The sequence below is a fragment of the Lithobates pipiens genome, unplaced genomic scaffold (genome assembly GCF_037356315.1).
Source record: "Lithobates pipiens isolate NorthernLeopardFrog02 unplaced genomic scaffold, aLitPip1_a1.2 Scaffold_17, whole genome shotgun sequence".
Classification (NCBI taxonomy): Eukaryota; Metazoa; Chordata; class Amphibia; order Anura; family Ranidae; genus Lithobates; species Lithobates pipiens.
In genome coordinates this window covers 15,263,147-15,286,788 of record NW_027507755.1, presented here as the reverse complement: position 1 = coordinate 15,286,788, position 23,642 = coordinate 15,263,147, and the positions used below count along the sequence as shown (strand labels likewise).

General features: G+C 42.7%; 1 protein-coding gene across 3 annotated transcripts in view; it reads right to left on the bottom strand.

Moving 5' to 3' along the window:
* Positions 1-23,642, bottom strand: part of NOX4 (NADPH oxidase 4) — a 429,580-nt gene that overhangs the window by 245,662 nt on the left and 160,276 nt on the right. For all 3 annotated transcript variants that reach the window (XM_077485005.1, XM_077485007.1, XM_077485008.1), the window contains 3 exons: positions 11,269-11,341; positions 8,847-8,927; positions 3,113-3,344 (listed from right to left, as the gene is read on the bottom strand). In XM_077485005.1, the coding sequence (XP_077341131.1) occupies positions 3,113-3,344; positions 8,847-8,927; positions 11,269-11,341 (386 nt within the window). The remainder of the gene's footprint in view (positions 1-3,112; positions 3,345-8,846; positions 8,928-11,268; positions 11,342-23,642) is intronic.

The window sequence follows — 23,642 nt, the reverse complement described above, 5'->3', positions numbered from 1 at the left end:
TGCATATGCGTTACATGGGCGACAGAAAGTTAAAAAAGAATGCACATCAGCAGTTCTGACTTCACTGGCTACGCACAGGCTCAGGATCAGTGACCTGAATGTCCTGATACCAGAGCATCATAATGAGAACCAACTAGCAATTACAGACGTTAGCAATGGCAGCCACTTTTTTTTTTTTTAATTCAGAGCTTAAACCCTAAATGAATTTATCTTTTAAAACATTATTAGTTAGTTAAAAATGATTGCACGTGAATACAGAATATTACAGCAGATGGAACTCTAGGCTAGTGTTTCTCAACCTTTTTTCAGTCAAGGAATCCTTTAAAATTTGGCACAATGTCGAAAATGGTATAAACAAAACTAGTAGTAATAGTTTTACGGAACGCAGCAACATCCACACATAAGACACCCAACTGGTACTGACTAGTATTCCAATGTTTCTCTTCCTCGCAGAGCTAATGTGACCAAACAAGGATCCCGTGCAGGCATCTGACATCCTCCTTATCAATGTCATTGGTCATTAGGAGGCCAGCTAATAGAGGGTTGTAATGGTGCACAATTAAATTCTGTGGCTTTCTGTAACTAAAAGGCAGGCTTGATCATCCCTCTGGTTTGTATACAATTTTTGGGCAATTTGTAGGAATTTTGCCAAGGGACCCCTGAAGAAACCTAAAGGCACCCTGGCTGAAAAAGGCTGCTCTAGGCTATCCCCCACATGACTATCCTTATATGTGCTTAAAAAAAAAAAGCCTATTTAGAGATCCCAATAGCTCAAACTCAAATTTACATATGAGTAAAACTGTCCATAGATAGGTAGAATTTTGAAATTAAAATTCTAAGAAAGTTTCTTTGTTTTTCTAACCATTAGTGAGTCAAAACAAAATTCATTTTCAAGCACAGTAACAAGAAAATTCAAAGGAGCAGGATGGAAATTTATTCTCGAACATATTTCCAAGAGCATATGTGGTTTTCGTCTGGTAACGTCTATTCATTCCATGATTTAGTGTTAAAAGTAAATAAAATCTTTCAAACATTTATATGATCTGAACATTTTCGTACACATTTTCTTAAGACTTTTTCATTCGAAATTCTATTTATTTCTAGTGAAATTCTATCCATTTAAGGCCAGCTTTAGTCAGAGGAGTAATTCCTCTCCATCCCTTCTGCTTTGTTCAGACAAGGGCTACAGACTTTCAATTGGTGAAACAGTCTAAAAGCAAGCAGTTTCTTCTGCATGCTCAATTTACTTCTAAGCCCTTGTACACACGGTCGGACATTCCGAAGGAAAATGTCCGATCGGACCGTGTTGTCCGATAATCCGACCGTGTGTGGGCTTCATCTGATTTTTTCCGTCGGAATGTCCGACCAACAAAGTTTGAGAGCTGGATATAACATTTTCCAACAACATGATCCAATTGGACTTTGTCTAATCGTTTGTAGAGAATTCCGATCAGACAAAGTGCCACACATGCTCAGATCAAATTCCTAGATCAAAGCTATTGGCTACTAGCCTGAACATAATCCCATCGTAACTAAAAAATGCAATAAATTATTTTAAACCCTTGTGTTGTGTTTTTTTTTTTTTACATTTTTTTCCCAGGTGAATGGGTAGGGGTACATTGTACCCCATACTCATTCACATAGGGTGGGGGCTGGTATCTGGGGGCCCCCTTATTAAAGGGGGCTCCCGGATTCCGATAAGCCCCCCGCTCGCAGACCCTGACAACCAACGGCCAGGGTTGTCGGGAAGAGGCCCTTGTCCTCATCAACATGGGGACAAGGAGCTTTGTTGAGAGCACGCTGCCTGGTACGGCTCAGGAGGAGGAGGGCCACTCGCTCGTCCCCACCCCCTTTTCTGACCGGCCGGGCTGTGTGCTCCCCTTAGGGCCACCGTAGGGCTTCCCCTTTAAGTCCATACTAGGTGACGGGGCCAGCGACGTGTCAATCTCGCCACCGAAGGCGGCGACATTGACTTCCTTCTCTAATCCTGGCTACCTGGAGCCGCGTTCAAAATGAACAGACTTTCCTCCGTGTGCGGGAAATTCCGTTCATTTCAAAAGTCCAGCGGACTAGCACACACACGGCCGGATTGTCCGCCGGACTCGCAGTCTGGCGGACAATTTTTGAGTCAAAACTACTTTCTAAGTCCGCCGGAGCCCACACACAGGCGGATTGTCCAGCGGACCAGATAGTTTGATCGGGTGTACGCGGCATTAGGGACAATGTTGTTGATAAGTACAAAGCAGGGTTATGTTATAAAAAAATATCCAAATCTTTGATGATCCCTAGGAGTACCATCAAATCTATTATAACCAAATGGAAAGAACATGGAACAACAGCAAACCTGCCATGAGACGGCCGCACACCAAAACTCACAGACCGGGCAAGGAGGGCATTAATCAGAGAGGCAGCACAGAGACCTAAGGTAACCCTGGAGGAGCTGCAGAGTTCCACAGCTGAGACTGGATTATCTGTACATAGGACAACAATAAGCTGTAAGCTCCATAGAATTGGGCTTCATGGTAGAGTGGCCAGAAGAAAGCCATTACTTTCAGCAAAAAACTAAATTACACGTTTTGAGTTTGCGAAAAGGCATGTGGGAGGCTTCCAAAATTTATGGAGGAAGGTGCTCTGGTCTGTTCATAAGCGCACACCATCCAACTTGAAGGAGCTGGAGCAGTTTTTCAAGGAGGAATGGGCAGAAATTCCAGTGGTAAGCTCATAGAGACTTATCCAAAGCGACTTGGAGCCCTGATATTCACAAAAGGTGGCTCTAAAGTATTGACTTTAGGGGGGCAAATAGTTATGCACATTGACTTTTCTGTTATTATGTCCTATTTGTTGTTTGCTTCACAATAATAATAATAAAAAAATAAAAACATCTTGCAAATCCTCAAACAATCCATGTTAATTCCAGGTTGTGAGGCAAAAAAACACTAAAAATGCCAATACTTTTGCAAGGCACTGTAAAACAAACATTTTATATAAAAAGCTAAAAAACAGATATAGAACCTCAGTTTGTAACACACTGACAGAAAACCAGGATAACATGGCATGCCTGAAACGTAGGCCTCAATTATATTTACGATAATTATTACCACTGCTTTCATACCTGAGGGAAATGGGGGTGAAATGTTGGTTCTTTGGTGCATATCTTCATTGTGTTGTTAATTAAGAGCTCTTCATGTGCATGGAAGAGTCCCGGGGTGATTTCTGATACAATGTTCAGTGGTACTCCTGCATTGACTCCAGTCACCGACCCATAATCCTCCACTGTGCTCACATTCAGCATGAAGCAGCCAGGAGGGTGATCTTGTACATTAGTCTGATACTTTAGCACTCGTCTAGAAGAGAAAAACAGCAATGATAACTAAAAATCAGTATGCTCAAGAGCTAATTAACTTAAATTTGAGAGGCCTTGAACTGCTGGCTACTTGGGTGATTGAAGAGCAAGTGCTTTGGATTTGGAGTGTCTTATGAAAGTTCACTGTGTACTTGGCAAGCTGTTCCCGCAATTTTGATTAAATAAAAACTTACAAGCACCATGTCTTAATTGCTCTGAAGTCTGTTGATATTCTTTCATCAAAAGCAGAAACTGATACATCATTAAAAAAAATATGTTTTTTTTCTTCCGCGGACTATGCTCAACTTTTGTAAGGGCTCAATCACATCAGCTCTGTTGGGCTGCACTGGGCAAAGCTGCCAGTGCAAGGAGTTTTGCTTACACAGGCGAAGGTGCATTTTTACCCCCTCCTCCCTCAACCATCCTGCCACCCCCACCAAAAAAAAAAAAAGCTGACAGGGGTTATAACCCTCAATTTTCCCTTTAGTTCTACTTTAAAATGATACTAATGTAGCACTGGGATTTTTGCCATGTAATGCTATTAATAGGGCCATGTTAATAGATTGGTATTTGGCTCCCTCTACTGGTATGCAACGGAAAAAGACTTGTTTAACTTTCACATAACAGCTAAGCAGGAAGTGACTTAATTGTTTTACTTTGTGAAAGGACTCACCTACTCTCAATGCCCACTCACCTACCCATGAACACTGAGTTGCTGAACTGCATGCTGGGTAGGTAATAAAAGCCCCGGCCTTGCCATTTTCTGTCTCTTCTAGCTGGGACACATGGCCTGCCTACAAGGATCTGTAGGTGGTTGTTTGAAGAGCCGCAGACTGCATCATACGAAGCAGAACAGCAACTACTGAGGGTGTCTTACCACAGTGTGCTGGAGCAGCGGTGTGATCTGACAAGAGGACCCAGAACGCCTGACGGAGCCAAACAAGGGTCCCGGTCATCTTGTGGAGCAGTGCAGCATGACAGACCTGGCTGGCAGCAGGGCTGAGACCTCCGGAGCGGAGGCATCCAGTTATCCAAGCCTGGTGTGGTGAGAGGGCTGTTGCCCAGAAGTTATATACAGCAATTCAAACACTTATGCCTTGTATACACGGTCGGACATTCCAACAACAAAATCCATCTGATTTTTCCAAGGGATTTTGTGCCAAACTTGTGTTGCCTACACACGGTTGGACAAAGTTGACAGAAAATCCGCTCATTCGGAACGAGGTGACGTTCGTTGCATACAACGGGACTACATAGAGGCTAGTAGCCAATAGCTTTGGTCTCGTAATTTAATCTGAGCATGCGTGGCACTTTGTCCATCGGAATTCTCTACAAACGATCGGAAAAAGTCTGATCGCATTTTGTTGTCGGAAAATTTTAGATCCAGCTCTCAAACTTTTTCCCTCGGGATTTCCGATGGAAAAAGTCCGATAGACCAAGACACAAACTGATTTTCTGACAACATAATCCAATCAGATCTTTTCCGTCAGAAAATCCGACCATGTGTACAGGGCTTTAGACTAATCTCATAGCTTTGCTGAGACCTGTAGTCCCACGGAACAGTCTTTTTCAATTAGCCTGTGTTCAGATAGTGCTCAAAGCCTAACTTCACTAACAATTGACTGACGGTGGGGGTACATTCCCAGGAAAGGAGTTTATAAGTGCATTTCACAATTGAAGTTACTTTTGTTCATTACTTTACGTCACATTACCACCTGCAAACCCTATGGAATACAAATACTGCAGTATAATGGCTAGCTGAAGAAAGAAGACAAGAGACTATCATTTACTGTAAGGCCTTACAGTGTTGCCACTACATATAAAGAGCATTCACCACAGAAGGAGCTCTTGAGTAATTACATTGTGTTGCATTGTTTTGCTAGCACTGTATAGTGTATTGCAGTTTTAGAGTGTCTGCACAGCCTTTGCTAAAAAAGTGGGAAGGTGCCCAGCGCCAAGAGTTTATTGCTCTGAGCATTAGTCCCACTTGGATGTGCGCCTGCAGGTGTCATTTAGGTAACCATTGAGTATAGTCATTTACAAATGCTCATCTCAGTATTGTGTCAAACTTGTATGTCATTACAGTTCTTGTACCTATTGTTTAAACTTGCTTCAGTAAACTCACATTTTTGGTTTAACTACAATTGTTGTGAGGCTTGTTCATTCTCCTAGCGGGTGGAGCAGCGTACACCCAGGTAACAACAAAAGGTGCGATATATGTCACCTGTTATTATTGAATTGTTCTTTGTTATTGGGTCTTCGCACCAACACTGTTACACAGCTGTGTCAAGCGGGTTGAGCCAAGTTATCGAGGGTGGAAAAGTACAGGTCCATTCAATTACCAGCAGCTCCTTTGGGGGTAAGTGCTACTCTAAAGTCTCCGTTTTTTTTTTGTTTAAAAATAACAAACAAGCTATACTTATCTGCTCTGCGTAGTGGTTTTGCACAGAGCAGCCCCGGTCCTGCACTTCGGCGCTCCTGGCCACTCCCTCCTGTTGAGTGCCCCCAGAGCAAGCAGCTTGCTCTAGGGGGCACATGAGCCAATGGCACTCTGCTGGTGTCTATCTACAATCAGGGAGGAGAGTTCTGGGCAGCCGAGTCTCTCGTGCAACATCGCTGGATAAAGACGGGCTCAGATTAGTATTAGTGTTGCCCACAAAATGCATTAAGATAAAAAACCTTCTGCCTTTACAACCACTTTAAAGCCCCAAAAGTGTTCTGCTTGATGTGCAATGTGATATTGGGGTTGATTTACTAAAGGGAAATCCACTCTGCACTACAAGTGCACTTGTAAGTGCAGTTGCTGTGGGTCGTTGTAAATCTGAAGGGAAGCTCTGAAATTAGGGGAAGCTCTGCTGATTTTATCATCCAATCATGTACAAGCAAAAATGCTGTTGCATGTCCCCCTCAGATCGCTGCATGACTGCACTTGAAAGTGCACTTTCAAGTGTGCTTGCAGTACACTTGTAGTGCAAAGTGGATTTGCCTTTCGTAAATAACCCCCATTGTGTTGTACATATTGCAATGTAAAAGGTTTACCTTTAATAATATGCCTCATTATACATCAGACCTAGTAGATGGATTATTGAGGCACAGGAAGCGACAGGGACTGTGCATCCTTTCAAATCTATGCAATCTACAGTATGCACTCACTCATCCATGTCCTTATGGATCTTTTTAGACAATTTCATGCTCCCAACTTTGTGGGAACAGTTTGGGGATGGCCCCTTCCTGTTCCAACATGACTGCGCACCAGTGCACCAAGCAAGGTCCATACAGACATGGATGAGTGAGTTTGGGGTAGAGAAACTTGACTGGCCTGCACAGAATCCTGACCTCAACCTTATAGAACACCTTTGGGATAAATTAGAGCGGAGACTGCGAGCCAGGTCTTCTTGTCCAACATCAGTGCCTGACCTCACAAATACGCTTCTGGAAGAATGGTCAAACATTCCCAAAGACACACTTCTAAACCTTGTGGACAGCCTTCCCAGAAGAGTTGAAGCTGTTATAGCTGCAAAGGGTGGGCCAACTCAATATTGAACCCTACGGACTAAGACTGGGATGCCATTAAAGTTCACGTGCGTGTAAATGCAGGTGTCCCAATACTTTTGACATTAGAGTGTATACGAATATATATATATTCCCGCCCCAAATTAATCCTGAGATCACAACAATAACGATGGATGATCTGGATCACATTTACGTTTAAATACAGTAAACGCAATGTCATTTGAATTTTTAGCAATCACAAGCCTGTAAAAAATATCTTCATGTTATGTGTACAATGTACACAAACTTTTTTTTTTTTTCCTGCATCTGCTTCCAAAGGAGAATAAAGTCCTCCAAAAGTAAAATGCATAAGTTCATTTTGAGCTTTACTGTTCTGCTATGTTACATAAAAGTCGCACTTATGTCATACAGTTTTAATCAGCAGACTTTGAAGTAAACTTATCGGGATGCATAAATTATGTAAAACATTGTTTTGGAAAAATTAAAAAGAAAATAGAATTTTTTCAATTTTTCTCTTTTTTTTTCTGTTTATTCACAATAAAATATAAGGAAATAAAAACCGACTGCATGTGTCTACTGTCCTAATTTTCTACCAAATAAAGCCCTATATGTCTTTAAAAATGTATGATATATTATAAAACATAACAATAGAAAGTGCAGAACCAAGAAGTCACAAAAAAAAACAAAAAACACTCTGGGACTCCAGGAGGTTTGGGAGTAAAAAAGCCTGGGTGGGGACTTAGGTGGCTAAGAAACATAAAAATAAAAATATAATAATAAAAACATGCTAAAGCAAGTTTGTAGAAATGTCAAAAATACGGGGGGCATTTTAATAATAATTTAGAATATGCACTCACAGAAATATACCATAATCTCCCATTAAAAACAAAGACTTTTTTTCTGAGCTGTTCTGCCCATTAGGCCCGCCTGTCAACCCCCTACATGGGCCAGTTATAAGTAGAACATATCAGATTTATTTCCTCCAAAAACCAGGTCTCATATGCCAGCGGAAATTATTAAAATTCTCATCTAATTGGCTACGGCAATAGAGCATGTGCAGATCGGGTTGCAGTAGGTCAAGTGACGTAAGATTTTAAAGGGCAATAATTTAAACGATTAAGTGTGAGATAACCATTAGTTAAATTCCCTCTGTGCTTAATGAATGTTCAGCTGTCTCTCTACATCTTTAAGTCATTAATTATTAATGATTATCCCTTAAAGCTACAATGCGCACATAACTGTAAAATCAGTCAAAACTGCATTGCAAATGTGCCCTTGGGAGGAACGTCCACATATTGTATTGAACGGTTTAATCCTATCCTATATCTTAGTTCTTTAGCTTATAGAAGAGATTTATCTCTCTATTTGTACGGCATTCTGATTGGGGCACTCCATTAAAAATTCATTATTCTCCACTCACTGCACAGTAAATTTGTTTTTATTCTTACTCACAGCAAAGTTGATCTGTCTGCTAAGATCGGAGACCCGAGAAGCCATACATAGCCTAAGGCTGCTTTCACACTGAGGCAGTTTTCAGGCATTTTAGCGCTAGAAATAACATCTGAAAAGTGCCTAAAAACTGCCTCCCATTCATTGCAATGTGTGCTTTCGCACTCGGGTGGTGCGCTTGCGGGACATTAGAAAAAGTCCTGCAAGCGGCATCTTTGAGGCAGGTTGGGAGCGCTATAAATAAGGCTCCCAAAATGCCCCTGCCCATTGAAATTAATGGGCAGCCCTTCTAAAGCGCCTTAAAAGCATTTGTAAGTGCCGCAAAATGGGTCTTTTTTCATTTTTTTTCAAGGTCCAGTTGTCACGTGCTGCTAAAGCACCACAAAAACTACCAGCAATTTAGCGCTGCTTTAGCGGCGCTGCAGTGTGAAAGAGGCCTAATCTAGTCATTTAATATTTAGGTGGCCCAAGGTCTCCCTGCACAGGAGCAACTTCTCTTGCACAGATTGAGAGCCCAAATATTAGGATTGTAGACACTTACCCAGAGGCATGGACCAGCAGCAGCAGGTAGAAAATAAAGAAGAGGTTGTGCGTGTGCAGGAAGATATCAAAGTTTGAAGTTCTAAAAAATCGGAAAAATATGAAAATGATTAGCTCCCTAGACAAAATATAATTAGTATGTGATATATTTAGTATATATATTTAGTTAATTTTAAAGCTGAACTCTGGACAAAAGTAGAGAAGATTTAAAGCTTCTGTTCAATTTTCATTTTGACAAAAACATTTTATTGATAACTGACTAATTTGGCCTGGGGGCCACGTGGTACCGGATCACAAATCATGTACATAGAGATAAAAGACGTTCAAATACATAAATGGTAAACACATTAGGATACAAGATGTACATTGCTTATTCTTCAACTATGGGGCACTGTAGGTATTGACCGAACCAAACAGAATAGATAAGAATGAATCCCTCCATTAGAGAAAGGGAGAGGAAGAAAGAAAGAGAGGAGCGGAAAAAGGAAAAAAAGAAAGGGAGTACGGGAGAAAGGATTAAATAACGAGAGAAAGAAAAAAGAAAGAGAGAAAAGGGAGAAAAGGAAAAAAGAAAGAGAACAAGAGAAAGGTATAAAGGTATAAAGAAAGTGATAAAATTGAGAAAGGAAAAAAGAAAGAGAGAACGGGAAGAAGGAAAAAAGAAAAAGAGGAGGAAAAAAAAAAAAGGTAAGAGAGAATGAGAGAAAGGAATAAAGAAATGAGAAAAGTGAGAAAGGAAAAAAAAGAGAGAATGGGAAAAAGGAAAAAAGAAAGAAAGTACAGAAGAAAATATTAAATAAAGAGAGAAAAGTGAGAAAAGAGAAAAGAAAGAAAAAAGTGAGAAAAGAAAAAAGAAAGAGAGAAAAGGAGAAAAAAGAAAGAATGGGAGAAAGGAAAAAAATTAAGAGAGTACAGGAGAAAGGAATAAAGAAAGAGAAAAGAAAAAAGGAAGCATGAGGAAAAGGAAAAAAGAAAGAGTACATACAGGAGAAAGGAAAAAAAAGACAGAAAATTGAGAAAAGAATGTAAGAGAGCAAAGGGAGAAAGAAAAAAAAAAGGGAGAATGGGAGAAAGGAAAAAGGAAAAAGAAGAAAGAAAAAAGGAAAGGAAAAAAAAAATCAAGAAGAATCCAAGAAGCCCACAGATGAAGTCAAGGACAGGTGACTTGGGTCAGTGAGCAAGGTCTAGAATGCCAATAGCGGTGCGGTATATTAAGAGGGTGAGTAATAATTAAGCCATGGCTGCCAATTCGAGAGGAACCTATCATGTGTTTCATTTAGAATAGCTGTCAGCTTCACATTAATCTATGTGGCTCTTAACTTTGAGGGATGGAGATTTCCATGCCTGGGAAATGGCTTGTTTAGCGACTGTGTATCTGTGGGAAAGTGTAGCCACAGCGAGAAACATTTTTGCTACGTTTGTTCAAGAGGGTATCCCAGGGGTCTTTACCGAGATTAACCTGGAGGACTGTATTGATCATAGTGTAGATGCGTAGCCACAAGCCTCTAAATTTGGGGCAGGTCCCCCGTATGTGAATCGTATACATTTCGCACAGAGACAATACCATGTAGGAATTTACATTACGGGAGCCAAATTTTGCTCCAGGGGGAAGTGTTCTTTAGTGTTCTTTAGATCACAGAGGTAAATTCTGTGAGGTTAACCAGAGTTGATATGCCTGTTTGAGGTAAGAAGGCAGAGCGCACCGGAAAAAGGACCGCACCCTATTTCTGGCAGGTTCAACCTGTACTTATCAAACAGATATAACAAAACAAATGCAATGGTAGATTTACCATATAAAAAGAAAGCAAATAAGAGAAGATCATTATTAGGGTTACCATATACTTCAAGCTGATGGGCCTGGGGTGAAGTGTTTAGGTGGGCTCATTAAAGGAACTGGTGGTTTAAAAAGCATATGGAGGTGGAGCAGTGGCTCAGAGTCTGTTGAACTTCACTTCTAAAAGTTGTTGCTACATTTCTAATTCTACACAGGTCTGATGTGTGTGCAGTAAGGGTGGGTAGACCATAAGCCCGGGTTCACACTGCCTTTGACTTCAAACTCACGTGACTCTGAAGACGGACCCCAGCAAGACTTCAGCAAGACTTGCATGGAACTTCTTTAACAGAAGTCAATGAAAGTTGTAACAAAGTCAGACCTAAAGTAGTGCAGGACCCTTTATCTGACTCAAGCAGCACCGATTAGAATAGTTCTATTCACAAAATGGGGTCCGACTTCTGATGCGGCAAGTGCCCCAAAGTCAAAGAGATTGTTGTATCAGTATCAACCGGGCTTAAAGGAATTTAAAGCCATCATTTTACAAATCTTTTGGTAAATGGCAAGTAAAACATTTCCCATTCATATACTCCAAATGTTTGATTGGAAATGCCCTCTAAGGACTAGTGTGCACTGCATGCAGTATAGTTACCTTATAGATGCTGTGGAAGCAGTGGACATTAGGAATAAAATTAGAACCATTAGGACTCCAGTCACTCCAGGAACTACAAAAAAAATCAGAAAACAAATTCAATTATAAAAAAAAAGAAAAAGGAAAAATTAAAAAAGTCCAAAAAATAGGCCATTTCAAGGGATACAAATTTCCAGAAAAAAAAAAACCTCTGTTTCTCATTTACATCTTTCCTGTATGGGTTGCTGTATTAGCTGTTTTATGCATTATATGCCCCTTAAATTTGTTACTTTTTGCAAGTATTTTACTTGTTCATATTTGAATGATAGATTCATATAGTAGTCTGGAAAGGTTTCGCAGAGGATTATAACAAGCTAGTGGGTACTTGCAATTCCATGTGCTTTCATTCATCTTGAACTACTACTAACACTGGAATGGGCTGCCCTATGAGCAACAAAATGAGCCAAAGAAGCTCATGTGCCAAATTTTGACACAGAGCCCCATGCACTTGACAACACAAGTTTTGCCACAACTTTCGCATGTTTTTTTGCACAACAAACATGGAAAAATTGCAACTTGTTTGTGGTGCCATTAACAAATAATGACACCACAAGCGCATTACACATTTTGCTGCATTTCTGAAAATGCAGGCAGAAACACCCAATTCCCATTGTGTTTTCAGAACTCCCAGTTGTTATGCAGCCTTACTGATGATGTACAGACTACCCCTTCTGGAAGTCTTCTCCAAGCATCAACTACTCTTCCAGTCCTGCTAGTTTGAGGTCATGTCCTTATGTTCTTAATCTTGGTTTCATATTGAATATATTGCCCTCTTGAACCTTATTCACAATCTTCAGGTATTAATTGTGTCCCCTCTGTCCCTTCTTTTCTCAAGACTGTACATGTTAAAGCAGTGTTTCTCAAAAATGTTTTCATTCAACGCACCCTTTAAAATTATGGACAATTTTGAGGCACCCTCAAAAAATATGGACAGTCATGAGGAATCCCTTTCTAAAATGGGAAAATTATTCCAATAGTTTTACACAATGCAGCAACATCCACATAGGACAACCAACATTAAAAGTGTAAACTGGTACTGACTAGTGCTCAGGGGTTGCTTGGTAATGCATATTCTCCTGTGCAGCTATGATCTCCAGCCCCTCTGACACTCTAGGTTCAGACATGTTGTGTATGCCTTTAAATGACATACAGACACAAAGAAAGTAGTTTAAACTCTCTATGATTTTAGTTATTCAAGAAGAGAGATTTAAATGAAGGATTATTTAGCCTAGTCCTTGTTACAGCCAAGACTAGGTTGAAATAACGCTTGCAGCAATAACAGTTAGTAATGACAAGTGCATGATAACAATATACACAATCACAATTGGATACCTTGAGAAAGCTATTGGTGGATATAAGGAAATATTTCTGCTTTAAAGAAGAACCCAGGGGCAGCCTATAATATCTTTAATCCTAATGAGAGATAACATAATAGAAGAAAAGTGTGTCCTTTAAGAGCAATAAACAATAATGTCCTAAAAGTAAGGCCTTGCACTGTCTTCACTGGTAAGTTGGAGCTCATAGAACAAGAATGTAGCAAAGTGATGATGAACAGAGCAAGATAACTGTTTTTTTTTTTTATAGCAATCCTATATGTAATCCAAAGGAATGTTGTCTGTGCACAGTGTTCAGAGTGTAGTACTTATGAAAGGCAATGCGATCTGTGGGCAAATGCCCCACTCACCAATCCTGATAGAACTCGGTAGACTCTCCTTCTTGCTGCAGATGGGCAGAGATTGTGATCAGTCTGCTGACTTAGTGAGCGTTCCGCCGTGTTCAGCGTGGCTGCAGGGCGTCTTTCTGCAAGTGAGCAACGTCTGGACTCTCTGGGGCTGGATCTGTAGGCTGTGTACCACGTGATAGGCCGCATTCTCCTCACACATCGGGGAGATGGTGCTTACATGATAGGATCCAAGAAGCAAGAGAGCATGTGCCTGTTCAGCAGAATCTCCCATGGAGTGGATGGCTTGCTGGCAGATGTAGTCTATAGTCATTTCTGCAATTCAGCAATGCCTATTCAGAAGACTACACTTCCCACAATGCTTCCCTATGGGCTCAGAAACATGATGTCAGTGATCTGAGCCCAGCACTAGGGGAACACAAGACCAAGCTGGAACAATAGGAGGCAAGTCTGCAAAGTCAGATAACTGTAGTCCGCTCCCGTCTACACTAGTATTCAAATGTTTCTCTTCGTCCTCAGTTTTTCTCCATCACTCAGCTATTTTGACCCCAAAGCTGAAGGAGAGGTGCAGGGGATGGTCAAACCAGGATACTATACAGGAGACTAATATAATCCTTATCAACTGATGATGTCATTGGTTGTTAGGAGGTCGGCAGCTAGAAGGTCATAATGAATAAAGGTACAATGAAAACATGAGGAAAAGATGATCCGCACTCTGGTCATTGCTCTTAAAAAATGTAGTATTTATTAACATGCCACAGTGACCAGACGCAAATAAGAAAGGTTGAATTAGCTTAAGCTCTGTTGGATTGGATGAAGAGCATCTGTGAACAGCAATTTTCAAATCTTACCGCAGATTCTCAATTGAATTTAGGTCTGGACTTTGACTGGGCCATTCTAACACATAAAAATGCTTTGATCTAAATCATTCTATTGTAGCTCTGGCTGTATGTTTAGGGCCGTGGTCCTGCTAAAAGGTGAACCTCCGCCAGAGTCAAGTCTTTTGCAGACTCTAATGCCCTGTACAAACGACCGGTTTTCCCGTTGGAATAAACTCTGAAGGTTTTTCCGACGGAATTCCGCTGAAGCTGTCTTGTGTACACACGATCACACCAAGAACGCGGTGATGTACAACACTACGATGGGACTAGAAAAAGGAAGCTCAATAGCCAGTAGCCAATAGCTTCCGTCTCTCATACTTGCTTCAGACCATGCGTCATTTTTGGTATGTCGTCACAGCATACAGACGAGCTGTTTTCCCGATAGGAATTGGTTCTGTCGGAAAAATATAGAACATGTTCTCTTTCTAGGTCCGTCAGAATTTTTGACGTAAAAAGTCTGATGGGGTATACACATGGTTGGAATATACAATGCAAACCTCCCATCTGACTTTTTCTGTCAGAAATTCCACACGTGTGTATGGGGCATAACAAGTTTTCTTTTAAGGTTGCCCTGTTTTCGGCTCCATCCATCTTTCCATCAAATCTGACCAGCTTCCCTGTCCCTGCTGAAGAAAAACATACTCACAACATGATGCTGCCACCACCATGTTTCACGGTGGGGATGGTGTGTTCAGGGTGATGTGCAGTGTTAGTTTTCAGTCACACGTAGCATTTTTCTTTTCAGGCCAAAAAGGTCAATTTTGGTCTCATCTGACCAGAGCAACTTCTTCCATATGTTTGCTGTGTCCCCCACATGGCTTCTCGCAAACAGAAAATTGGATTTCTTATGGATTTCTTTCAAAAATGTCTTTCTTCTTGCCACTCTTCCATAAAGGTCAGATTTGTACAGTGCACGTCTAATAGTTGTCCTGTGGACAGATTCTCCCACCTGAGATTTGGATCTCTGCAGCTCCTCCAGAGTTACCATGGGCCTCTTGGCTGCTTCTCTGATTAATGCTCTCCTTGTCCGGCCTGTCAGTTTAGGTGGTCGGCCATGTCTTGGTAGGTTTGCAGTTGTACCATACTCTTTCCATTTTCGGATTATGGATTGAACAGTGCTCCGTGAGATGTTCAAAGCTTGGGATTTTTTTTATAACCTAACCCTGCTTTAAACTTCTCCACAACTTTATCCCTGACCTGTCTGGTGAGTTCCTTGGCCTTCATGATGCTGTAGGTTCTCTAACAAACCTGTGACGGCTTCACAGAACAGCTGTATTTATACTGAGATTAAATTACACACAGGTGGACTCAATTTGGTAATTAGGTGACTTCTGAAGGCAATTAGTTCCATTCGATTTTAGTTAGGGGTATCAGAGTAAAGGGGGCTGAATACAAATGAACGCCACACTTTTCACTTTATTTGTAAAAAATGTTGAAAACCATTTAGCATTTCCATGTCACAATTATGTGCCACTTTGTGTTGGTCTATTACATAAAATCCCAATAAACTACATTTACATTTTTGGTTGTAACATGACAAAATGTAGAAAATTCCAAAGGGTATGAATACTTTTTCAAAGCACTGTACATGCACCTGTCAGCCATGTGGCTATATTAGGTCAATGATGTCATGAGCATCTCTTATCCTTTTGTGTATCTGCAAAGTGGAGAATGTCGTAGGCCTCAGTTGATCGGGTGGCAGTGGGTGGAGTTGACTGCTCCCTGCCAAGTGCACTATAAACACAAGTCTGGACTATTTCAGTTACTTATATAGCGCCATCAATTTACACAGTGCTTTACATATACATTGTACATTCACATCAGTCCCTACCCTCAAGGAGCTTACAATCTAAGGTCCCTAACTCGCATTCATACATACTAGGGACAATTTAGACTGAATCCAATTAACCTACCGGCATGTCTTTAGACTGAACCCAAGCTCGTCCTTAGTCCCGGAACACAAAAGCTTCCAAGGAGGAAAGGAACAAAGCTGAAATTTATGGCAAGAGTATCCATGAAACATAAAAAAAACAGTGCTGACTTGGCTCGCCAGACTGTACCTATAGCTATAATATCAACGTTTGGGTGGATTAACCCTTTAATATGATCACATGTACAAGTACTATAATATACCGCTCCAGGTTGCAATCCCACTTCTGACCTACCCTGCACGTAAAAAGGGTGCTGGCTCTGCATGCAATTCCAGATCGCCGCACTCCAATGCAATCACCTTTATTGATATAAAAGACAGTCCATAGAGCATAGGAAGCACAAGCACAAAGGCACTACCACCATAGTATTACAATAGTGGCAGGGTATTGTGTAAAACCCCCTGATGCTGTAATTTGCAGCATAATGGGGAGTGGTTGGAAGACGGTAAAAGTGTGGGTCAGCTGGACATTTTAATGTCCCTTCAACACAAGTGTAAATAGAACTAATTGGAAGCATCTTATTGAGTGTGTGTAAATCTAATTGGCTGACTGTCAGGTAGAAATTATCCAATAACTGTGCAGCCTCCAGATCTCTTCCGGGTCCCCATTGTGCCCTGCCATGCTTCCCAGGCTCTACACTACCTTCAGTGGACCTCCTGGGACCGGCATGGTGGGTGCCGCCGGTAGAAGGGAGGGAGATCAACAAACGCCTGTTCACTGATATCCCTTTTCTGTTAATGACCCTGAAGCAATGTGTAAAACATCACTTCTGAGTCTTAGCCCTTGTACATACGGTCGGAGATTCCGACGGAATGTGTCCTATCGGACCGTTTTGTCGGATATTCAGACTGTGTGTGGTCTGCATCGGACTGTTTCCGTCGGAATATCCGACGGACCAACTTTTCCAACTTGCCGGTAAAATTTTCAGACAAAATGCTCCTATCGGACATATTCCGATCATGTGTAGCCTACTCCGACGGACAAAGTGCCACACATGCTCAGATCAAATTCCTAGACCAAAGCTATTGGCTACTAGCCTGAACGTAGTCCCGTCGTAACGAAATAACGGATAACGAATAACGAATCAATCGGATTTTCCGACAATTTAGTCCGACCGTGTGTATGCAACATCACTTCCGGACCTCTTCCGGAATTACTCCGATGGATTTGGTTGTCGGAATCTCCGACCGTGTGTACAAGGGCTTAGTGTCACTGTCCCCAGACAGGATTGTATGATCTGGAGATGAAGCCATCTCCTGCAAACTTCAGCCAATCCATAAAAAAGAGGTATCTAGCCAAGGAGGTGCTGTGCAAGCCTCATCACTCCTTCCTAGCTCCCCAATCTGTCTCTGCATGGAGCTAACATTGGCTCCATGTGGAATTTTATTTTGATTTTTTTTTTTTTTGGGGGGGGGGGGGGGGGGGTGTAAGTAGCTGGTCTTGCCTAGGGTGAAAAATAGTCTAGCACCAGCCCTGCTAAGTGCCTTATTAAAGTCAAAGCATGGAATAACAGACCTAGTAAAAGCCAAGTTAATTCTAATGGAAAAATCAGCAGATGCATTTATTATGCTAATGCCCCACAGGCACGGTGGAACACTTCCATTCAGGTTCATTGTTGAGCTGTCTCAAGTCTGTTTATGCTTTCTGCGTCTTTCTTAAATCTTGGAAAGCAGGTCACCTGGCTGTGTGCAATTACCCTACAGACCCAGATTTCCTTGTCATCTTGAGTAGTAAGATTATTCTTCAGCCACATACAGCTACAGAGCTGACCTTGATATAAAGTCAGCTTTTTACATCTGCAGAATTTAAATCACATCTGGAGCAAAGCTACGCACTGTTGCTAGGATATACGTGCCATGGTGCCTCGTCTGTGTTTGCTGGATGCGTGCTTCCTAGCAGTTTTATTAGTAGACATATGGAATTAGTATTCCGAGGGAGTACAGTCAGATACCGCTAGGTAGGAATAAAATGACACCTCTCTTATTACATGGAGGACCATGAGCATTAGTCTAACAGGATGCTAGACATCTAGCAGGTCTTCAATAAACCTTTTTAAGACACAAGGACCAGAACGCCCCCCCCGTTCCACAAGTGCCCCCTGCTCCACCTCATCAGCCAAGTCAATCTCTACATTGTAAAGCTCTGCGTAAACTGTTGGCGCTATATAAATCGTGTATAATAATAATAATAATAATAATAAATATTTAAAGGGTTAGTTCATCTTTATAAAAAAAAATTGTAGAGCAGTTAAGGGGCCAGAGTAGTTTATGATGATGCAGTGTAGAGAAACCAGGCTTCCTTTATATTAGGAACCTGTAGGCCAAGCAAAGGCAGTGCGTCCATTAAGGGTGCGGCACCCCCCTATTTGTAAAATGGATAGATTCATGCATAGCATGAATCTATCCATGGCCGCTGTAACCACCTCCTATCATGGGCGTCCACAGGTAGGGGCAAGGGCCCCCCCCCCCCCCAGAATCATGGATCGGATCCTAAATTCAGCACAGTTGCGCCGATATTAGGGTACAGGCAGCCGGCACCGGGTGCCACCCGCCAGTGGGGTGACACCATCAGGGTGCTGTCGAGCCACCCCCATCAGTGTAGTGTGACTTTGGGCTCTTTTGACTGCTCAGTCCAGCAGAGAACTAGGGGGCGATGTGACAGGAGAAAGGCGAGCTGCTGGCTATCAGAGGTTTCCCCCACTCGCCCCCCCTCCTTTCTCCTGTCAGGGAGAAGAGACGGTGGCTCTCACCAGGTCCCCCACCCAGTTTCCTGCCTGCTCCATTCCTTCCCTAATGGCCATAACTGAGGGCCAATCAAAGGAGTCTAGGAGAGTAGAGCATCATGGGACATGTAGTCCCAAAGATTGGCTGCCCCATTTTTCACAGGGAGGAGGCTACAGCTCGATCAAGAGAGAGATTGAGAGACTTGGAAAAAAGCTGAGGGAGAGAGTGCTACAGGACAAAGAATGAGGAGTGTGCTGGGCGGAAGTCAGAGGGAGAGCCACGCTGCCCAGCACCACCAGAGAGAGAGCCACAGTGCCCAGCACCACCAGAGAGAGCCACACCGCCCAACGCCACCAGAGAGAGAAAGACTGAGCCTCTACCAGGGTTACGGACATGCTACACTACTGACCAGAGCCAGCCGCCGGGGAACCCAGAGTGAGAGATTGTCCAGCCGGAGGGGTCACTGCTGTAATTTCGCTGGGTGTAGTAAGAGGGCCTGTTTGCCATTATCCATTACCTATCCTATGTCTGCAATCTCTGACCATGATAATGTGATAATGACATTGTCAAAAAGGTGCAGTGCATGGGTGACTCTAAAATGATGCCCCCCCTGAAAAAAGTCCCATGGATGCCCATGCTCCCTATTCAGGTGTCCGGCCCCTTTTCAAACGCCTAGCACCTGAATTACAGAAGCGGGGGTGTTTTTTTTGAAGACCCTGATTAGAGCCATAGCTCTAATAGGCTTCAAAAAAGGTGAACTCGGAGCGAAAAGCATTGCATTCATATGAATATTTGCTTTTCTAACACTGAACCACCTTTCTGCCAATCAAGAAGCATGGGTCTAATACCTGTCACCTGATTGGCTGAAGGAACAGGCATCCCTATTGGACGCCTAGTGGAACGGAAGAAAAGACGCACAGGAATCATGGAGGACACAGGAGCCATTGACTGACCCCCTGCATGTCCCACAGCTCGCTGCCATCACCTGCTGCCTGACCCGCCACCAGGATGGGGTAAGTGCCAGTCAGACAGCGAGCGGGCGGGGGGTCCATAGTGGCTGCAAATATTGGGCACAGAGGCTGCATATGAAGGGCACAGAGGCTGCATATGATGGGCACAGGGGCTACATATTATGGACACAGAGGCTGAACATGATGGGCACAGAGGGTACATATGATAGACACAGAGGCTATATATGATGAGCACAGTGGCTGCATATGATGGGCACAGTGGCTGCATTTGATTGGCACAGTGGCTGCATATGATGGGCACAGTGGCTGCATTTTATGGGGCATAGTGGCTGCATTTTATAGGCACAGTGTCTGCATATGATGAACACAGTGGCTACAATTGATTGCACAGTGAGGCTGCAATTTTTATTTTTTTTGTATTTTTCAGTTTGTTTGTGACCCCCATAAATTTTGAGCACCAGCCCCCACTGAGACCAACCAAAATTTGTCAAGGCCTGGACAAATAAAGTACCATTCTGAGTGATCAAGGTCATCCTCTTTCACTAATCCACACATGTGCAATGAGCTCTCCATCCCCACAAAGCACTGGGCTCAGAGCACACTAGTGGGATGTGAGGATGATAGCAAATTTGTGGATGAAAAAGAGTGCCATGTGCCTTGAAGGTTTGTAGAAGGAGAGTGAACTGTGCATGTGCAGATTTATGGATAGAGAGCAACCTGAGTATCCACAGATTTGTGTATGAAAAGAGCGCTCTGGGTATGTGCAGATTTGTGAATGAAAGAGCACTCTGAGCAGATTTGTGAATGAAGGAGAGTGTTCTGAGCATGCACAGATTTGTGGATGAGGGAGGGTGCTTTGAGCGTGGCCAGATTTAAGGATGAGGGAGAGCTCTCTGAGCGTGGCCAGATTTGTGGATAAAGTAGAGTGCCTGCAGATTTGTGGATGAAGGATAGCACTCTGAGCGTCCACAGATTTGTGAATGAAAGAGCACTCTGAGAATGAGCAGATTTGTGAATGAAGGAGAGTGTTCTGAGCATGCACAGATTTGTGGATGAGGGAGGGTGCTTTGAGCGTGGCCAGATTTAAGGATGAGGGAGAGCGCTCTGAGCGTGGTCAGATTTGTGGATAAAGTAGAGTGCCTGCAGATTTGTGGATGAAGGATAGCACTCTGAGCGTCCACAGATTTGTGAATGAAGGAAACCATCCTGAGCGTGTGCAGATTTGTGGATGAAGGAGAGCACCCTGTGCAGGTGCCAATTTGTGAATGAAGGTGAGCACCCCGACTTTCTTCAGATTTGTGAATGAAGGAGAGCACCCTGAGCATGGGCAGGTTTGTGGATGGAGTATAGTGCCTGTGCCCTGTGTGTCATGTATATGATGGGCACTGATAGGCTGTATATGATGGGCACTGGCAGGCTGCATTTCATGGCAACTGGCAGGCTATATATGATGGGCACTGCCAGGCTGCATTTCATGGGCATTGATAGGCTGTATATGATGGGCACTGGCAGGCTGCATTTCATGGTCACTGATAGGCTGTATATGATGAGCACTGGCAGGGTGTATATGATGGGCACTGGCAGACTGCATTTCATGGGCACTGATAGGCTGTATATGATGGGCACTGGCAGGGTGTATATGATGGGCACTCATAGGCTGTATACGATGGGCACTAGCAGGCTGCATTTCATGGGAACTGGTAGGCTGTATATTATGAGCCCTAACACAGGCTGCTCTATGCAAATGCTGCATTATACTCGATCAATACGTTTTTCCAGTTTTTGTGGTAAAATTAGGTGCTTTGGCTTATATTTGGTCTGGACTACACTCGAGTATATATGGTAGGTTTACCCTGGAATTCTACTTTAACCACTTTCAGACCGGACCATTTTGCTGGTAAATGACCAGAGGTCTTTTTACACTTTGGCACTGCGCTGCTTTAACTGGTAATTGCGCGGTCATGCAATGTTGTACCCAAACAAAATTTGCGTCCTTTTCTTCCCACAAATAGAGCTTTCTTTTGATGGTATTTGATTGCCTCTGCGATTTTTATTTTTTGCGATATAAACGTAAAAAGACCGCAAATTTTGAAAAAAAATGATATTTTCTACTTTTTGTTATTAGAAAAATCCAATAAACTCAATTTTAGTCATACATTTAGGCCAAAATGTATTCAGCCACATGTCTTTGGTAAAAAAAAAGTCAATAATTGTATATTTATTGGTTTGTCACATCTACAAACTAAGGTACGTTTTCTGGAATTTACGCAGCTTTTAGTTTACGACTGCCTATCTCATTTCTTGAGGTGCTAAAATGGCAGGGCAGTACAAAACCCCCCCAAATGACCCCATTTTGGAAAGTAGACCCCCTAAGGAAATTGATAAGAGGCATGTTGAGCCCATTGAATATTTTATTTTTTTGCCTCAAGCGATTGAATAATGACAAAAAAAAAAAATTTTTTTTTTTTTTTACACAAAGTTGTCACTAAATGATATATTGCTCACACATGCTATGGGCGTATGTGAAATGACACCCCAAAATAAATTCTGCTGCTTCTCCTGAGTATGGGGATACCACATATGTGGGACTTTTTGGGAGCCTAGCCGCGTACGGGGCCCCGAAAACCAAGCACCGCCTTCAGGCTTTCTAAGGGCGTAAATTTTTGAGTTCACTTCTCACTACCTATTACAGTTTTGAAGGCCATAAAATGCCAAGATGGCACAAAACCCCCACAAATGACCCCATTTTAGAAAGTAGACACCCCAAGCTATTTGCTGAGAGGCATGTTGAGTTCATGGAATATTTTATATTTTGCCACAAGTTGCGGGAAAATTACAAACTTTTTTTTTTTTTTTTTTTTTTTAACAAAGTTGTCACTAAATGATATATTGCTCATGCATGCCATGGGCATATGTGAAATGACACCCCAAAATAAATTCTGCTGCTTCTCCTGAGTACGGGGATACCACATATGTGGGACTTTTTGGGAGCCTAGCCGCGTACGGGGCCCCGAAAACCAAGCACCGCCTTCAGGCTTTCTAAGGGCGTAAATTTTTGAGTTCACTTCTCACTACCTATTACAGTTTTGAAGGCCATAAAATGCCAAGATGGCACAAAACCCCCACAAATGACCCCATTTTAGAAAGTAGACACCCCAAGCTATTTGCTGAGAGGCATGTTGAGTCCATGGAATATTTTATATTTTGCCACAAGTTGCGGGAAAATTACAAACTTTTTTTTTTTTTTCACAAAGTTGTCACTAAATGATATATTGCTCACGCATGCCATGGGCATATGTGAAATGACACCCCAAAATAAATTCTGCTGCTTCTCCTGAGTATGGGGATACCACATATGTGGGACTTTTTGGGAGCCTAGCCGCGTACGGGGCCCCGAAAACCAAGCACCGCCTTCAGGCTTTCTAAGGGCGTTACAGTTTTGAAGGCCATAAAATGCCAAGATGGCACAAACCCCCCCCAAATGACCCCATTTTGGAAAGTAGACACCCCTAAATTTAGGGGTACACTAGTGAGACTAGGTAATAAATGGCGGGTGCCCTGAAACTATAAAAAAATAACTAACCAACCAGCGTCACCTGTAACAGTTATATGGTGATCACTGGTGAAAGGGTTAACTAGGGGGCAATTAGGGGGCTTTATGCGGTAGTATATGGGGGTCCCTGGCGCTATAAAAAGCTGCAGCGAACCTAAATACCTATCTGCCTAACTAGCGTCACCTGTGACACTAATACAGCGATCAGAAAAACGATCGCTTATTAGGCTGGGTTCACACTGGAGCGATGCGGGAACGCCACGAATGCGCGGCGGGTTCCCGCATCGCATGCCTCCCGGCGGCAGTTCACACTGCCCTATGCGAACTGCTGGGAGTGTCAGTGAAATGTTACTGACACCCCCAGATCAGTTCGCATATCGCAGTGCGATCTGCAAACTCGGATCGCATGGTGTGAACACCCATGCGATCCGATTCTGCTGCGGGCCAAAAAAAGGGTCCCGTGCGAATTTGCGGCGGGTGCGGCGAATGGCTGAACTCGAATCGCACAGAGATCGGATGTGATTTGCACTGCAGTGCGGTGCGAATCACATCCGCTCTCATAAACCGCTGCAATGTGAACCCAGCCTTAGTGACA